The 18,717-nt window shown below is 42.7% G+C and overlaps 2 protein-coding genes across 3 annotated transcripts in view; both read left to right on the top strand.

Moving 5' to 3' along the window:
* Positions 1 to 11,858, top strand: part of BBS12 (Bardet-Biedl syndrome 12) — a 29,116-nt gene extending 17,258 nt beyond the window's left edge. Inside the window, exons 4-5 of the transcript XR_005859375.2 lie at positions 5,766 to 5,856; positions 11,701 to 11,858. The gene's annotated coding sequence lies outside the window, so the exon portion shown is untranslated. The remainder of the gene's footprint in view (positions 1 to 5,765; positions 5,857 to 11,700) is intronic.
* Positions 11,859 to 12,597: 739 nt separating this feature from the next.
* FGF2 (fibroblast growth factor 2) overlaps positions 12,598 to 18,717 on the top strand; it is a 30,083-nt gene continuing 23,963 nt past the window's right edge. Inside the window, exon 1 of one of the 2 annotated variants that reach the window (XM_046939941.1) lies at positions 12,598 to 12,782. In XM_046939941.1, coding sequence (XP_046795897.1) covers positions 12,632 to 12,782 — 151 coding nt within the window. In that variant the 5' untranslated portion in view covers positions 12,598 to 12,631. Of the gene's footprint in view, positions 12,783 to 14,145; positions 14,533 to 18,717 lie in introns of those variants that run through there. The other variant, NM_205433.2, reaches the window with a different exon arrangement.

Below are 18,717 nucleotides of genomic sequence, written 5' to 3'. Positions count from 1 at the left end.
ATGGTACGTCATTATATGCTACAATCATGACATATAAAATGTGCCTGCTGTTCCGGAAAATGGTGTACACCGTTCTTCATAACAATTTTTATGATCATTTACTGCAGTACTTCCAGGAGGAGCAAGAGTAACAGATGGAAACTTTAGTTACTGAAAAAGAAAAGCCGTGGAAAGATCTCATATCTTGTGAATAAATGAAATGGATGCTGACCTTATGTGTAAGGTTACTGCAGAACATCTTCTTTCATGGAAACCAGATTTTTTTTTTTATTATTTTCTACACACACCTCTAGCTTTTAGACAGAAATGTTACACGCTGTTTTTCAGGTTAGATCCATATGTTAAGTAGATCCTTCTTCTTCATCAAAACCATAGATATTCATTATCACTGCAGATGATATCTAATAATGCTATCCAGAATAAACTTTTTTTCTGCAGGTCAGATCCTTTATGAACATCCAAACATTACAACATTTTTGGAACTTTCAAAAGGATTTTTTAAATATCATGGCCACTGTATATATCACCTTAAACATATAGTAAATTTCTAAGAACTTTTCAGTAAGGAAAACTGAATTAAGAGCCTCAAATAGGAGTGTAAAGCAATGGCTTTTAAAGGAAGACTAATCAATTGGATTTTCTATGGATGTTCTAAATCAGTAAGGGTGTCTGTGGTAAGCAATTTCTGTAGAAGCAAATGTAGTAATTTGAGTTCTTGTGCTTGCTGCATTGGTTATTTTTTTCTTATGACATCATCATAGAAGTAACATGTATTACATTGTGAATTTCTGTGTTTTATTTTGGAACTTTTGATCTTAATTTTTTCTTAATTTGATACCATGAAAAATGATTTAATTTCAGAGTTCTGATATCTGATGTGTCTTATAAGCTTTGTTTGGATCATAACATGTTTTGTTTCCAGTTGTAAGCCAGTTAACTGAAATTTCTTCTGTTTTCTTCCACTCTTCTTATTTAAACAATGCTGTAGCATTCGTAACAGCTTGCTGCTGCTCGCTTTCCTGGAAAGAACAGGGGAATGGAGCTCTGAAATGAAAGTGTTTAAATATATATATATAGTGATAAAGTAGTAGTGATAAAGGTTCTATTTCTTGACTGAGCAGGTAAGGTTCTTAGTCCTGTTTCGAGGTGATGCAAGCGTACCACCAACATATTTATTTACTAAAAGGCTCTCTAGGGAAGAAATTGGTATTATTTACATTCAGCCTGTTCATCTCCATACTCTCAGCTCTTCCTTTATTTCCCAGTTGCGTTAAAGCGACAAGTCATAGTACTGCTATCATTCAGTCTGTACTTTCTGGCCCTTTGTCATCTGTAAAATGATTCTGTGGACAAACTGGGTTCTGGAATTGAGTCTTCTGTGCGCCTCATGGAATAACGTCCATTATTCCATGGACAAGGAATGCTGCATGTCAACATCAGCAGCACAGAGCTCTTGAGCTTAGTCAACTTAAAATGACAGCTGCTGTTAATAACAATTAAAGCACATTAACACTAATTGCATTGCTGATTCTAATGAAATAAAGACCTCCTTATTCACTGGTAGTGAAGTAACCCTGATGTAACGTACAGACTATCAAGCAGCCAACAGTAGCCATGACTGGAGAAGGACTATTGAGTCCAACTGTCTTCCCCTACTTTAAATTCCCCGGAGACAGTTTATTGAGATTTTTCACCCTGCAGTGAATACAGAATGCTGAGTAAAAGGATATTACATAAATTGGCTGACATTTGCAGTGAACTAACTAATTGTTGTTGCCTTTTACATTTTGTTTTGTTTTGTGAATTGATGGGTTGTGTCTCATCTAAAAGAATGATGGCCCTCTGTCTGAGGGAGGGAATTGGGTGTACCAAAAGGCTCTTGCTTGTTTATGCTTTCTGTGGGCTTTAGCCATAGTCCCTGGAGTAAAAAATGTCTTCTTTCCCTAACCCTTGGGAACTGATAATTAGCAAGGTAACAATGCACCAAAGGAAAGTTGGTATGGCTGCATCTTTGCTCTAACCCACAGCATGCTACTGCTCCCATGCAAAAGGCAGCTATATCTGCAGAAGGACCAGTAACAGGTACAGCATCTAAAAAGAGTGGCTATTTTCCTCTTCTCATGAATTAGGTCTCTTTAAAAGGTAATTTTTGAGGCTATTGCTGGGTTTGAACCATTGACTTTCTATGGGCAGTGGACATGCAGTGATTTCTACTGAACGGATTGATTTGAAAACCGTAAAATATGTTCTTACGAGTGAAAAGCATACCTTGTGCATATCAATATGAACAGAATGTATTTGCTGTGTGTAACTGTCCTCTGACTTATGCTTATTCTTTATGCTGCTTTATTTTATTGCACATCCTTAAAGATTTTTTTCACCAACTGAAGTTACCTAGTAAAGATCTGATGGACGTTTCTTCTTTAGAAGGCAATTAGGATCTGATGTCTGTGCCTTGCCTTTAATTTATGATGTATTGGAGATAATGCTTTTAAAAGTGGGGAAATTCCTGACTCTTCTTAGCGTGATCTTCTGCAGACTTGAAGTCAACAACAGTCAAGTTAACTACAGTGGAGCAGGGATTACAGCTAAATTGCTCCCAGTACTATTGCTTTTCATATGCTCAAGCCAATAGATCAAATTCAGACACGAGGTAAGCAAATGCAGTTTCTTTGTTTATACTCATTTGAATTCTGACCAATTCCATATAGTCAGCTAAGTTAATTGCATACAGTTTGTTCCGGTCTTTTCATCTCAATGCTTACAACATGATTTGCCTTTCTTGCGTGTAACCATACTGGAAAAGAGCCTTGTGTCTGAGTGGTAATATAATTGTGTTTCTAATTATCTCACATGGTACTAATCCAAACATCATAATATATGTTTATAAATAAACCTTACATAAAGTTGACCTAAAAAGACTGACGTACTAATAGTTAGAAACTATTTGTGCTGATCTATTTTGATGGGTGCATATGGGAATGAAGGTAGCCTGCTTTATTAATTTTAACAATCAAAACTACTAATCTCTGTCACCACCTCACATGTGGCAAAATAATACAGCTTTTGTACCTAGACCTCTACAAGGACATTGTGTTTTGGACATGTGGTAGCAATGGAGCACTTGCTCACACCTTCCTAAAATTTCAGGGGCCTCTTTTTTTATTCTTCTGAAAAATTACACCTACACGTTAGGTACAATTGCTTAAAAATACCTGGATAAAGCTACTAATTATGCTGACTATAATTCTTTTATGGAAATCATTTCATCAGCGTTTCTTTTATATAATTATTCAGTTCTCTGCTGTCCTAGAACCAAGCTGTTACACATATGTGATGGATAGGGTCAGGACTAAGAACGCTAGTAAGAACTGACAGAATTGTCTTAAGACTAGTTGCTTCCATGATGAATTGATAGAGTTCAGTGGATCTTTAAAGGACCTGGATCAAGGTGCATCTCAGCACTTTAGTTTTAGATGCTTAACTTGGGGATCATGGGAGTTGTTGTCTGGGAATGGAAAGTTTTAAAAAAAACAAGCAAAATGGAAAGTAACTTTGAAAGTAATGCTCAGAGTGTTGAACATAAAAGTTTAAGGAAGAATAACAGAAAAGATTTTTTTGTGTCTTATCATCAAACTAACCGCTCCAATGAAGTAAATTTAATTATAGTCATCTTGCAAGACTGAAAAAAAAAAAAAAAGGCTTTAAATAGAACTCCTAAATAGATTGAATTGACCCACTGGAACGTTTGCTAATTGTGTATGTCTGTCATGTGAGACTTGGCTGTATGGCTTTAAACATGGAATCACATTAGTTCAAAATACTAGTTGAACTGTTTGTTTAATATGATTTTATTAGATGACACAGATTTTATTAAATGACCAACCTAGTTTTCTGATTAAATGATGAATCTGACATTATATTGAGCCTTTTAGTGGCTATAGGCTAATTGGCAGCAACGCATTCCTTATATTTAATCTTCCACTTCTTCCCATATATGTATGTTCCCTCTCTGCTATCTCTAGCTCTTGTGAGGTTTTTTTAATGATACTTTGAACTGTCTCATCTATTTGCCCTCATGGAGCTGGGAGACCTATTCTAGAAACCAGACAACAAGGGCACCTGCTGATAGATGCAGCAAAATAAGAAATGAGGTTGACTTTAGTGCCTACAGGAAAAAGCAAAACAAAGCAAAACACACAAGGAAAGGTTCTTTTCTGGCTTTAGTAACAAAATGCTCTTGGGCTGTATTCGGCAGGTTCACCTTGGGTTTTTTTACTGAGTGTCTAACACTGTAGAAACCTGACTCTCGCCTTACTGGTGACTTTTGGGATAAGAAGACAAACTGCATTCCTCTTCTCTCACAATTGCAGAATCTTTTCTTTCTTAAAGATCATAGTTCTCTGCTTCTCTGTTGTGCTCTCCATTCTGCAGCCACAGCTGGAAAAAGTGTTATGTTCATCTGTGTCCCTGGTGAGTTTACCAGGACTGTGGACGTGGTCTCTGTAACTTCCCCAACTTTGGGACTGTTCCTCTACAAAACTCCTTGCAGAAGAAAGCTTCAAGATGTTTCCAAGCACTTGTACAATTCAGTTCTAGTGAGATTTTCAGTTTCTTAACAGATCTGCTGGGACTAGCAATTTATGCATTAGCTTATTTATCTGAGGAGTCTAGACGAGCATTATTGATTTCTCATTAAAAAAAAAAAAAAAGACTTGAGAACCACAGAGTTCATTGTAATTGTTTTACGAATTATTCACCAACAACTTGGGATGGAGGTGCTAACAGTGCTGTTCTCGGAGAAGAAAGCAGCTGAAGTGGTAGGAAAAAATATGGGATTTTGGAGACTCTTGGTGTAAAGTTTCTAACTTGTGACCTGACAAGACCAAATATGTATGTGTTCAAGCTGTACTTGAACATGCAGGATGATGACGCAGACACAAAGCAGAGATTGTTAAGTGTCTTGAAACTAGCCACTAATATAACAACACTAGCAGAGAAACAAGTTTGTTTAGTAATAAACTATGTTCCTAATCTGAAAATAAATATCGGAGTTTTTTATGTTAAAGAAAAATGTCCAAAAAGTAGCTTGCAGTATATAAAGAAGAAAGGAGAAGCACTGTTCAGTGACTAATAATGCCTTATAGGCTTCCAGAGAGGTGCTATTTGAAGTGTGTGAGTCAAAAACGAATGTTATCTTAAATTCCAAAAAAACAGGTGAGGTGGCCTGGGGTTATGTCCTGTGCATTTCTTGTCTCCCCTTTGCTTACTTCTTGCTATGTAGTGAGACTTACATAGACCTGCTAACTTTCCCTTTGCACAGTAAGCTCTGCCTTCCCTGCTGTGAGGAACTGCATAGTGGTAGCTTCAAACAGGCCAGGGAAGACAAAACCTAAAAGGAATGATATCATCACTTTCTCCTTTCTTGTATTCAGATCATCCCAGAGCAAATTTTCTTATATCAGTAGAACTGAGAAAGGAGATTGGCCCTGAAATTCTAAATGCTACTTAATGCTGACATAGTTTGGCTAACAAACTGTAGTCTGTGAAACTGACCGCCACCACCCTCAAATTTATTTTCTGGAAAAACAAGAAGTTTTTCATCACTGTGTTTTGAAGAGTTGACCCCCAACAACTGACACCCACAAGCACACGCACTGGCAGACTGAAGCTCCTCCAGGGATCCATTTAATCTGCGCAGCTGAATATGGATTGTTGCTGTTTTGTATAAAACCATATGAGAGATTACATCTTCCTTTCTACAGGCCCACACAGATGGTGTGAGTGACTAACAGATGCCTTGATTTTTGCACAGCCTACACACTGATGTCATAAGAAGAGACTAATACCTCGGAGGTGAGTGTCCTGTTTGTTTGTATTCCAACATCAACAGTATGAAATGCAACAATGGATAAGAAATTAGTAAAAGAAACGCCAAACTTTATACTGGGAGAAACTGACATGAAAGATGTGTAACACAATTAAAGGAATCATCAACACTGGCTGCAGTTGCTGAGAATTCTATGCAATAGTCTCTTCTTGAAGAAGGAAGGGTTTTGAAGTAAGAGATGTGTATACTTTAAAAATGATTTCAGTTTTGATGCCTTTTTGTCAGACTGGAGTTCATGTACATTTGAAGCTGAACAGCTGAAGCTTCATCTTGTTTCACAAGATCTTAGAGGAAGCCTTGTGACTGACTTCTTTTTTTCAATATATTATTCTTAAACTGGTCCAGATGCTTCAGAAAGGCTTCAATTAGAACTTCTGTATTGAAGGGCTGGGAAATAGCTGAAAGTGGCCAAACTTGCCGTCCTTTTTCTCTGAACCCTACCTTCACATTCTGAGGACAGAATGAGTGACCAAGTCCCAAAGTGACACGGCGGTGTGGAGTGGTGTTTGGTCCCCAGGGCTGGTTTGAGCTGAGAGAGAAGTGCAGCCGGGTGGCTTGAAGAGCAGGGCTCCCACCAGAGCTGGCTGTGAACTGTCCAGTGCTACCTTCTGAGTTAGATCAGTAATGTCAGCCCTATTTTATGGCTGGGAAAACTGTTGTAAACAATAAGTTTAGGCAGGTGATAGTGATGCCCAATCGGATGGGTCTGGGGACTTCCAACTTGCAAGGAGAGTGAAATACAGGGAGTTGGGAACTACTGGGAGGAGGAAAATTGCTAAGATAAAGAAGGGGAAAAAATTATGGAAAAACTAGGCAATAGAGTTACAAGGATGGGCTGGAAAATGAGAACATCATAGGCTTTGAACTTCAAGAACAGAAGCAGAAATTAAGAAGAAATGGGGAAAGGAAACCTAGCTGTGGAGCAGATGGCTAGGAGACAGTGAGATGCAAAGGAAAAGTAGACCAGAAGACAGAGCTTGGCATGAGCTGCTGAGGAAAGATTTAGAAACAGGCTAGAAACCTGCGACTGAAAGCAGAGGATGGGAAAGGAACAGGGTGGGGACAAAGGATGAGGAGATGAGACAGGCTGGAGGTGGAGGGTGGATCACAGGAAAGAAAGGAAGACAAGTCTGTGCCTATTTCAGTGTCTTCCTAGTTTTTATTCCTGGATCTCTGGAGGATTACAGAGCCTTTCCATTTGGCTGCTTTGCAAGACTGTGAAATACACTGCTGGCATGCATATGTTGACCCCTACTACTGTTGCTCAGTACAGTGGGAGACAACCCTTTACTTTTAATGTCATGTAACTGTGGCCTGTGGCAAAGCTAGTGAGCCCAGCTTCCTCTGCATTATCAGCTGATAACTAACTTTGAGTGTCAATAGAGAGTTTGTCAGTTGTAGGTTAAGGCAGATGAACAACACTAACAGACCAGGTGTCGCACAAAAGATTGAGAATGGTAATGTTACCTGTAACTCCTACTTTTCAACTCTCTGTCTCTGCTGCTTGGATTTTGTACCTTCAGCTTTCTTTTTAAGGCAAGGCTTGCATATATCTATAGTATTATTGGGATCTGAAAAGTTTTCCCAAATGTCATCTTAACTATGAAATGACTGGAATGACACAGTTGGCTTTTGGACGAGGTTGGTAGCTGGCCAGCCACAGTAAAGCTGGAGTAAAATTCCTCTTCAGCATTCACTGGTGGTTCCTTGGCCAGGAAGTACTGCTTCTTCAGAGCAAAACAGCATAAAACTAGTAAAGTATGTGCAGTTGTTCTTCTCTCACTTTGCAGATTATCTGCTGTCTTGTCTCTAACGAGCAATATCTTTACATGGAAGTTCTGTTAGAGGTGAAGAAGCACAATCCATTTTCATATCAATTTAATATCACTGCGATAGGAAGTATGTGGCAACATAGAGGCTCTTTTTGCTGTTCAGTTTGTTCTCAAAGATGGCCACATTTTCACAATGTTTCCATTGAGTGTTGCATTTGATAAGATTAGTGTGGGTGTAACAAGGAGGCTAATTGAGGCATCAGGGAGAAATGAACATGGACTAAATATGATTCTCATGTAATTCATGTTGCCTCTGTATAGAAATGGATACATCACGGAGCAATTTAACCTCCCAGATGGCTGGAAGTTAACTATGGTGAGCCAGGTTTGAGGTAATAGCCTGAACAGTATTGAGAAAGTCATTTATTTTTGGCAGGAAACAAATTCTGTTTTGGCTTGTGGACAGAAGATTACAGTTTTTTAAACAGCCACAAAGAAATGCTCTGAGCTTCCCTCCAAGAAACAAACAAGGTTTCACAAGAGCCAGTTGGCTGAAGTTGCACTTACAGTACTTTGTAACTTCAGACATTGTAAGAGGTGTAGGTCCATATGTGATAATGTTAAACTTACAGACGTGTAGGAATGATTTTATAGTTGATGAAAGGGAGAGTTCCAAAAAGCTCCTCACCTAAGATAGCCATTGTGTGGATGGGTGAATTGGGGTGTGGTGGAATAGTAATAATTACATCCATCCCAGCATTAAATGGTTTCTCAAACTTGTTTGGGATATTTCCCCCTTGCTAGAACTAAAAGCTAATGCAGCACGAGACTGCCTGATATCTTTGCACTTCTAATAGCGTTCCAGGGCCTGTCTGTCTTTCCCCATGTACTAGTGTGCTAGTATCCCAAACTATATTTGCAATAGATCTAACGTGTTGACTGTACTACTGGAATTCTGTTTGTGTTCTGCATGTGATGCTTGGTCTGTGACCTGCTGCTGTGTGGTGGTGTGCTCTGGGGAGCCCTGCAGAGGGGCCTAGGTTTGGGGATCCATGGAAACAGCCCTGAAACAAAGAGAAAACAAACTGGAGAGTTGTTGTGACGTGCCTTCTGGAATACAATCAGCGAGTTACCAAGAGAGAGATTTGGGGTTTTGTTTTCTTTATTCTAGACGTTTTCAACCTGCCAGCTAATGTGTTCTACGGAGGTAATGCAGAACAAGATTTCAGTTGAGCAAGTGGTAGAAAATAAATCCATGGTACAGTAAAATAACATTGTTTATTTTGTAACATCTTGCTGATCTCATCTCTTCTTGCTCTTAAATGCAAAATGACAAAAGCTGCATAATGTGGTAACTCCTGTTCCATGGGAATAGTCTTTTTTTCTGTATTCCTCCTGAAGTTAGTTTGACCTTCTACTACAACATGTTAGCAAACAGGAAGAATATGTGCCCTACCTACACCTATATTTTTATATATGCAGTCCTTTGCATGATTTGGCTTGCTGCAGAATTAGCCCACGTGGAAGTTTTGAATCTTAGGAACCTTCTAAGACAAGAGAATAAGTTACAAGAGGAAACAGTGGAAGATCTACAGCTGATTCTATTTCCTGATCTCTTGTTAGGCTGTGTAATGCTCTGTGGTAGATGTGTTTTCCCAGAGTAGTTTCAGTTGTGGAAGTCTTTACACTGAAAATATTCAGAACCGTTGCAAGTAGAATTGTTGCAACTTATATCTAAGTGGCCTTGCTTGAGCAGGGAGCAGAGGATCTCCAGAGGTCCTTTCCAACTTCGACTATTCTGTGTTTATGTGAAGATCTGATTCTTAAACATTTGCGTGTTCTGTTCAGAAGGGTTTCTTAAGTGCCTAAAATAAAGAAGGTAATGCAGATGGTGGCTGTATTTCAGTACCTACCTAACAAGTGCTGATTTTTCCCTTGCTGCAGGGGAAAAAGATCTCCTTATAATCTCTTGTGTGTCTCCAAGCACTTCAGTGCGAAAAAGAACTATTCTGCCATGTAGTGATAGAATGAAACTAACGTGTCTGTGTAATAAGCAGAGAAAGTTGCTTTGGGACAAGCGGCAGGACTACCAACTTAACATTAAACTGCCTTGACTTAGAGCTGGTGCTGGGGCAGCTCAGCCACCGCTATAGTGGAGATAGGAAGTGCAGCTGGACCAGAGACCTTCCAGCCCCTGCCTTTCCAGTGGCATGAGATCAGCAGCGATGAATGTGTAAACAATGATATAAGGTTGTAATGTAGTGCTGTGAGAAAGAAGTGGATTTGGGATTGCTCCTACTAAGGAGTTTCATACCTTAATGAATGTGGGTTTCCTTGAAATCCAACGTGAACTCATATTCTTTGAGTTAATCAAGTTCAATTTCAGAGTGTTTTTAAAAATTATATATATTTTTTCTTGCATATTCTCAATCTTGACTTTAAATTGATTTTGCTTACTTTCTTTCTGGATTAATTTTGCTGACTTGTTTGTATTGCCATATGTAATGTGAGTACAGAGATCCTAGATGCGTTGCATATACACTAGAGGGAAAATGGCAATTCTGCTTATTCTGAACTCTAACCTCCATAATATTTCTTTTCAGAACATTATTTCTTGTTTGAGGTCGCTACTTTATTCTTACATCTGCAACAGCTATCACTGCTTCTAGACAGTCTAGTTCTTTTTCCAAGTGCAATCATTTTGGACCACAACAAACTTGATTTACTTCCAATTTAAGCCTCATCGGTTTGTTAGTCCTCTTATCTTCAGCCATCTTGGCCTGCTATGTTTCCAACATCAGCCATTTGTAAAGACAACCCAAAACAAAGCTTTGGCCATATGTGGTTGTATTTGAGCTAAGCATATATTTGGAAAACTTTGTTTCAGAAAGGCATAGCAAGTGTCCACTGGTGCTTTACAGGACTAAAGTATTCTTCTGAAATGGAGACTGTAAGAGGTTTATAACAGGGAGGAGATATGAATTCATTTGTACCGGGGGGAAAAAAAGATGAAGAAGGAAAAAATAAGCTCTGTTTAAGAACAGATATTGCTGAATAGTGTCATAAAGTCATCAGAAATGAAAATGAAAAGCTGAGCTTAAGTTGCACGGAAAAAATATATCTGCGCAAGAGGACTTTCTCAGGCAATTAATAATGTGAATTGCTACTTAAAGTACAGAAACTTTTTGAAATAAACTGCACTTAAAAATAGTAGGAGAGCAAAAAATGAGGCTGCATTTCATTGTAATGAACACTTAGAAGACAAATTCAGTCTGTTAGAGGGAGATCTGCGGCTGTATGCTTCCATCATACAAAGCAGATGAAGCATCTGGATAAGCTCCTGAGAATGTGTATTTTGACTCACGGTAGAAATATCAGCTGTGGATGTGGAAGGAATTGAGCGTTCTGGGGGATAAATTCCTACTGAATTCTTAAACTCATGTTCAGACATTGAAGGAAAGAAACATATTTAAAGTTAAGCAGTAATGTATCTCTAATACTTGGAGGCATTTCCTGCTGCTGTGCTGATGCAAGCCATGTGCTGGTATGTCTTAATGGTGGGAAGGTAGTTGAGCTGAGGTGTCCATGTGTCCTGTTACTTTGCAGTAGCTTTAATTTTCTTTACAAAATTGAGGCTTTTTTTTTGTTTTGGTTTAATTTTATTGTCAATCAGATCTTTCTCAGGTTAATTTAGCACACTTCTCAAAGATCATCTGCAGCCTTTTGATATGTGTGACCAACACACTATGCAGATGTGGTCCCAGCAGACTGAAGGACATAGGAAGGGAACTGAAATTTCTTGGGGTTGTGGTATGGCAGGATTTGTGGTAGTATCTGCTGGGAAGTCTGGCAAAGGCGTAGACCTGAGTCTTGGACATTGGATTCAAAATTAACAAATAGAAGAATAAAGCTGATGGAGTTTTTATCAAAAATTAGTCTTGCATTTTCCAAGTTGTTTTTTTTTTTTTCCCCTTTTCAGTGACCAGGCTAAATACATCACTTAATTTTTTTTTGTTTTGTTGTTTGTTTTGTTTTTAGGTGTTCTGAGAGCGATGCTACTGAGAGTCCCCAGAAAATTCAAGCATTATATACTGAATAAAAGCCAAGTTTGGATGTGCATTAAGAGCGCCTCACATTCAGTATGACCCATGAGCATGAGAGCAGTGCTGGACAAAGCAGGTTTTTCTCTCTAAGAGGTATGCAATTAAAAATCTAGCTGTGTACTAAAATGCAAGACCAACACAAAAAGGTAGACAGTTTAGATAAGTGGAACAGGCTAGAGAATAGGGCTTTAAGATTTGCTTTCTAAGTAGAAGGAAGGTAGGTTCAAGGCATTTTAACGTGAACTATGTTTTAAGCAGGCCATGAGAATGTGAGTAAAGGGGGTTGAAAACAGGGATAATTAATGTCTTGGGTGGAGGGGAAGTTGCTGTATGGGTGTTATTGTGCACCAGATCTGAGCCAAGGAAGGGTGGTGGTGGGGATAATGTGTTCAAGGCCACAAGAAAGGAAAATACCACTGCCAAAATTGTTGTAGTCAATGTTAAGAGGAATATTAATGACCATATTACAAGGTTGGAGTGCAGGAGAAAATAGTGTGGAGAAAATAAAAACTGGTATGTTTTCTATTTGAAGATAAGAAATGTAAAAAACGTATGTATTAAAAAGAAAAAGAGTAGCGAGACAGATCTTGAGGTGAGTATAAATACCTGAGAGAACACGACCTTCCATTTAGCTCTGTTGTCTATTTTGAGGTCATACAGCTATAAGTCCCAGTACCAAGCTTCTCAAGAGCTCTTAAGCCCCCTACATTGCAGTGGTAGTCACTTAGAGCTGCACAAGTTGTTAAAACGATCACTTGGTAGGGGATTTGAGCTGATTAATGGTAAGCCGTCCTACCACTGCTGAGCTGGTCTCTACCGTTCTTCTTTACAGACACATCTGGAATATATCAGGGCTCTCTTGTAAAATGTGCATCCAGGCTTCCAGCCAGCCGAGGGGTACTGCTGTGGGTGCTCCCAGAGTGATGTCCCCTCCTGCCCAGCCTGTGCCATCCCTCAGCCCTGATGGTGGAGTGCTGTGGGAGCGTGTACGGCCTGATGAGAGAGTATCAGCCATGGGTAAGCAAATCTATGAACATTCACTCTTTAGAAAAGTGGTTTTGTTGTCTGTTTTGTTAAAGCTTCTTGTAAGTCTAAGAATGATGCTTTTTCCCACTTTCCCTTCACTTATGTGAATAATCCCCCCTTCTGAGAAGGAGAGGACATCGGAAGAATCTACGTTGTGTTGACAAAAAAAAGTCCTGAATGCAGATTCTGTTGCAAAAGAATAGGAAGGGGAAACCAGGAGCACCTCTGCTGTTGGCTGAGGCTGTAAAACTCTAGGGTTCTATGATAGCATTCAGATTTCAGAGAAAAGTAGCAGAAAGCATCAGAAGTGGCTGGGCAGCAAGAAGCAAGAGCTGGGGAACACAAAGAGGGGGGTGCTGGTAAGCGAGGCCAAAACCCCCCTGCCTGCAGCACGACTGCAGGGGTGGCCAGCTGACAGCGGGAGACCCTCGGCAGCGCTGAGCTCCCTGTGCTACCTTCGTTGTGATTCAGCCTCCAGAGTGAGGGTGTGGGGACAGCACCGTTGTCGCCGATTCTGGGAAAGAATTACAGCTTATGGCTTGTGAGGGATCGGAGCTGGGGGAACGCTGACCAGCAGCCGAACTACTCCGGGCTAGCAAAATAGTATCACAAATAGTGTAGGCTGGACAACGTGTATTGCTTTTGCGTTCGTGTCCAAGCGTGAGCTGCAGCACGTTGGCTCTGCGAAATGCAAAGACCAGTGCTGCTGTATGGGTTGGGATAGGACCAGGGCCGCTGTGCTGCCTTGGAACCAGGAAAGCTCTCCCAGCTTCCCCAGGCACAGGTGTGGCTGTGCTGCTGCCGGGCGTTGCAGAAACACCCTCTGTGCCGAGCAGGTGCGTGCAGAGGTGTCTGCCTCACAGCCGGGAGGTGTGAGACGGTAAAGGACGTGCATATTGGGGTTAGGTACAGCGGTGGGGCTGCCGGAGGGCCCCTCCAGCTTTCTTGCGTTGCTGTTGGAGGCAACAGGTGCTCGGTTTGCCGCTGAATGGAGCAGAGCGAGTTTGTCTCTGTGGTGCATGTATAGAAGTGAAATGGTGGTCACCGTGCGGATTCGAACAGCGCCATACAAGTTTTATTATCTCGCCGCTTAAGCAGCGGCCGCGTAACTCTCTCCTATTTAATTCTCCGTTAAAAGCCAGGGGAGACGCCGCCCGACCCGCAGCCCGCCCTCTCTCCCTCTCCCCATCATCCCGCTACCGCCGAAGCGGCCCCGCCGCCCCCGTGCCCCCGCCCGGTGCCCCGGCAGCCAGCGGCCCCCGCCCCCAGGCCGGCCCCCGGGCGCGGAGCGGAGCGGGGCGGGCGGAGGCGGGGGCAGCCCGGTGCCGCGGGGAGCCCGCAGCCGCCGCGTTCTGCCCGTCGCCCTCGCGCCTCCATCCCGGCGGCCGGCAGCGGCGTTGCGCAGCTCCCGGGCCGGGCCGCGAGGGGCCGGGAGCCGAGCGGGGCCAGGCCGAGGCGAGGCTGGACGGCCGCGGCAGGGGGCGAGCCCGCCCGGCGCTGGCGGCGGCGGCCGGCGGGGGCCCGGGGCGGCGGGGAGCCGCCGGGGCCCGGCGCATGGCGGCGGGGGCGGCGGGGAGCATCACCACGCTGCCGGCGCTGCCCGACGACGGGGGCGGCGGCGCTTTTCCCCCCGGGCACTTCAAGGACCCCAAGCGGCTCTACTGCAAGAACGGCGGCTTCTTCCTGCGCATCAACCCCGACGGCAGGGTGGACGGCGTCCGCGAGAAGAGCGATCCGCACAGTGAGTGGCCCGGCCGGTCCCTGCCCGTGCCGCGCGTCGGTCGGTGCGCGGAGCTGCACGGACGCCGCTGCCGTGTTTCGGGCCGGCTGTTCTCAGCTTCCCCGCCTTCGTCCTGCTGTGCCCCAGGGCTCGCCAGGTGCACGGGGTTTGCCTACGCACCCAAAGGTGTCGAAACTAGTTTGCGTGGCTCTCAAGTGGGTGCAGTGGCACTGAGCTCCAGGCTCTTTGGGCCAGCTGCCCATAGGTAGCAAGAAACTGGTGTTTTTCTGCTATATGTTCTCACAAATAGAGGTATTCTTATTCTCTTATTACAGTAGTCAGGAACAGAGGTGCAAATGTTTAAGGAAACGGCTTATAGTGGTCAGAGCGTATCACTGGCTGAAAGCCGTGGACAGTGTGATTTATGATTGAATGTGATAAGGGCACCCAAGGTGCAGCTGCGTCCTGTGGTTCCGCAGCAGTAGCTTGTCCCCTGGTACTGTGTCCCGAGGAGACCCTGAACAGGCAGGGTGGGCTGCTGGTGGGGCTGGGGCTGCTCCGAAGGCCAGTGCTCCGTGTCCTACGGACAGAGTGCCTTCCTGCGCACCCTGGAATATTCTGTAAGCTGTCAGCCCTCGGGTCTCGTTCATGTGGCATCAAGTCTGTGAAATGTCTGTTTCCTTTGCAGCAGGTACGAGGAGTTGCTCGTTAGCTGTCAGATTGACAATCTGAGCACAGTTGTTACGCAGCACGAGCACCCTGAGCAGGCAGTGCCCTACTGCAGAGCCTTGGTGCAGCAAACAGGTGAAATGTGTTGCTGTGATCCTTTGCCTGGTTCCAAGCTGCCCTCCCAGTGACAGTTATACAGGTGGGATCAAGGCATGAGCAATGGAGATGAGAGTGGTGTGCAGGTGCACAGCAGTGACAAAAAGCTCTCACTCTTCTTGCTCTGTTCCAGTTCAGGACGTTCACCACCTACAAAAAAACCTCTTCTTAGAGTTCCGAAGAAGCATTGCAACAGACTGTTCACAAATAACAGTGTTGCCAGGTTGGACTTCTCTCTGGGAGTGTGCAACTTCATGATCCTTTGGTAGAAATGTTTGGCATCAGATGGGGTGAAGATGCTTGTTTAACAGGATGTGTGTGTAGGGAAAGTTTATTAGTCCAACTGACGCTCCTAGAAAAAGCTAGGAAGCTTTTGGGCTGCATCTGTCTCAGATACAGTTTTAAAGGGAAATGTGCTCAATGTTGCACGGGTAGTAACAAAATACATTTGCTGCCAGAACTACAAGGTAAATCGTAGGGTCTGCACTTCTCAAAGGTCTGTGCCTGAAGTGCGGTGCTGGTTTACCACCTACCAGCCAGAGGTCTGCTCTGCATGCATACCAGCCGGTGGCTGCACAGCATCAGGTTTGTGCTGGAACAAGTATGGTAATGCGTTCAGTCTTCTTTAGCCTTTTGTGTTTGGAAAATGTGGCAATTCTTACAGGAAATAAGTGTAATAGGTTCGTAAAACAGGTCATCTTATGCCTAGCAGTAGCTCTGGGGATTTGATGGAAACGTGACGTGGAGAGAGGCGACAACTTGGGTGTATTGGATGCTGAAGTCAGGTCTCGGATGCTGCTCTTGGGTCCTCACCTCACACAGAATTTCAGCCTTGTGTGCTGAAAAGGGCCGTGAGTCTGCATGCTGCTCTGTGCTCGCAGGGCTGGGCCAGGCTGCCCCGAACGCTGTCCTCCTTGTTTGTGGTAGGGCTTGCCCTTGTTGCCCCTTCTTATTTTATTTTTTAATGTTCTGCCACAGTAATTCTAGTTTTGTGTTCTTGAGTCTTTCTAATATGTGCTTTCATTTCCTGTTAAGCCTTATCAATAGTAGAATTGTTTAACTGACTTCTCGTGCTGCTTTTCTACTGGTGAATTGCAGGTGAAAATCTTTCCAGTGTTGATACTGCTCTACTGATTCCATTCTGTACCCTTCCCTTGGAAGGCTGTTTTCCTCTCTAGTGTCTGTGATATAGCTGATGGGCTGGGACGAGGGCAGAGATGGGGTGAGCCCACTCCCTATAGGCTGCTCCCTCTTTCCCTGGTGTCAGGCTGTGCACTTGCTCTGAGTCTCACTCCCTCCTCCTCTCCTTGCTCTCAGACAGCTCTTTTTTTTTTTTTTTTTTTTTTTTTTTTTTTTTTTTTTTTTTTTTTTTTTTTTTTTTTTTTTTTTTTCCTGGAAGAACCCAGTTCTCAGAAGCAGAGAAAAGGGAGAAGTCAGTGCTCAAAGCGTCAGCAAGGTGTGTTGCTGCGACGTTACGTGGGTCACATCTCTGCCATCTTCGCTGTAAATATGTCACTCAGCGCAGCTATGCGCAGTGTTAAACTCTGACCTGGTGAGTGCTGCTCAAGGGAAGTCCCTCTGAAATCCTGTGGTATGCCTGGCAGGTCACGTTGGCGTGACGGCTGGCGAAGAAGTGCCATAAATCTTGGACAACGTGAAAAGACTTCAGAAATTAACAAAGAAAACGCACACCTCAAGCACTGAAGGTTTTATCGATTAAATAAAAGGTTTTGTAAGGTAGTTTTGAAAAAAGAAATATGACGGCTGCGGAGAATTTGGGTTAGAAAACTACCAATGGGACAGTTAGGAGAGGTCGTTGTGGGAACTACTGTTCTTATGAATTATTTTTTTCAGTTGATCCTGTGTGGAACCAGGAGTTGGACCTTATGATCCTCATGGGTCCCTTCCAACTTGGGATGTCTTACGATTCTAATTATACAGAATAGCATTTGATTAGCACATCCTCATTTTCACTTTTGAAGGAAGTTTGTATTTTAGAAGGTGAATGGCTCTCTCTGTATGTTTCAGACCAAGGTCTAATACTTATGCTACAAACGCATTTCCATTATCCGTATCTTTCTTTTGCCTCCTCTGTTCTGCCTTGAGTACTAATGACAGCTTGTTAGAAGTATACGGTCTGGTTTATGTCTCGGTGTCGGGAGTTTTGATTGTTTCACACTCATCCCATTCACTTTGGTTTATTCATAATTGTGTCGTCAGTGAAATGAAGGAATGGAAGTTCATGCCCTGTGTGCTGGAGGAGTGGACTCTTATGATTCACGTAGCGAAAAAGCTGGACAATACATCTGAGATGGCCGATATTGCCACATCTGATGCGTGCGTGCATTGACATCAGCAAAGTGCCCCTTTGGACACACCCCAGGGATTGCTGTTGAGGTTTTTTTTTTTTCCCTCCAGGAGGTACATTTCAGACAAACAAAAAACAGAAGAGGCTTTCTTGGAGTTTTGTTGCTTAAAGCAAAACAAAAAAACACGTCTTGTTGTTGATCAACAACTTTTGGTTTATGTTGCGGAAAAGTACGAAGAGCCCAGTCTTTTTGGAAGGGCATTCAGAAGCTCTCCGGAGGTGTTTGTCTCAAAGAGACTACAGTGCTGGCGAAAGGGAAAAGCAAAGGGAATGGAAAAGGAACGTGTATCCATACATTTTAGAACATGTCTAATAGCACAGCTGTTTTCCCTTCAGTTTCCCTCGCTGAGGAATGGTTGGCATTTGTATATTTCCATAATTTTTCAAGCTGCTTTACTTCATGATGAGCACAAAACAAGGTATCTGAGGAATCCAGAGCCGTTTTTGTCCACTTGTTAATGAAGTGATGAGACTCCAGTCTGTCACTCGGAAGGGAGTCAATAGTGTGAGCTCCATCAACCCTGCAGATGTCTGAAATACCTTCTTTTTGCTCAGTAACTGGCTGCCTTTCCAGAAGTATCTCAAGGAAATGTAAAGTAGGGTAATACTGATCCAGGAAAATTTCTTCTTAAGAAAGTTCCTTTCATAAGTGCTTAGATATTACACATGATCCAAATAAAACTCAATGATTGTGCTCTGAAAGTTTTTAAGCGTGTGTTTAAGTATATGCTGACTTTAGAGCTCACCAGCTTTGTCAGGAAGATAAAAATCTCATTGTGAGATGATGGTAATGGAAGAAAGCTAGCTGTGATTGTCAGAAACAAAGATTTCGGTGAATGTCAAGAGGTGTTTCAGTGTAACAGTTCAGTACCCAATGCTTAGTTTTGTGTAGCGAGGTGTGTAAGTTATTCAGGACTCAGATCATCTCCTCTCCCATTTCAGTTTCCCACTGATGTGGACAGAACTGTTAACAGGGCATCCTGTTCCAAATCCTAGCAGTAACTGTGAGATTG

Source organism: Gallus gallus, chromosome 4 (genome assembly GCF_016699485.2).
Source record: "Gallus gallus isolate bGalGal1 chromosome 4, bGalGal1.mat.broiler.GRCg7b, whole genome shotgun sequence".
NCBI lineage: Eukaryota > Metazoa > Chordata > Aves > Galliformes > Phasianidae > Gallus > Gallus gallus.
Note: the sequence above shows the minus strand (reverse complement) of the source record. Positions and strands in the feature narration are given on the sequence as shown.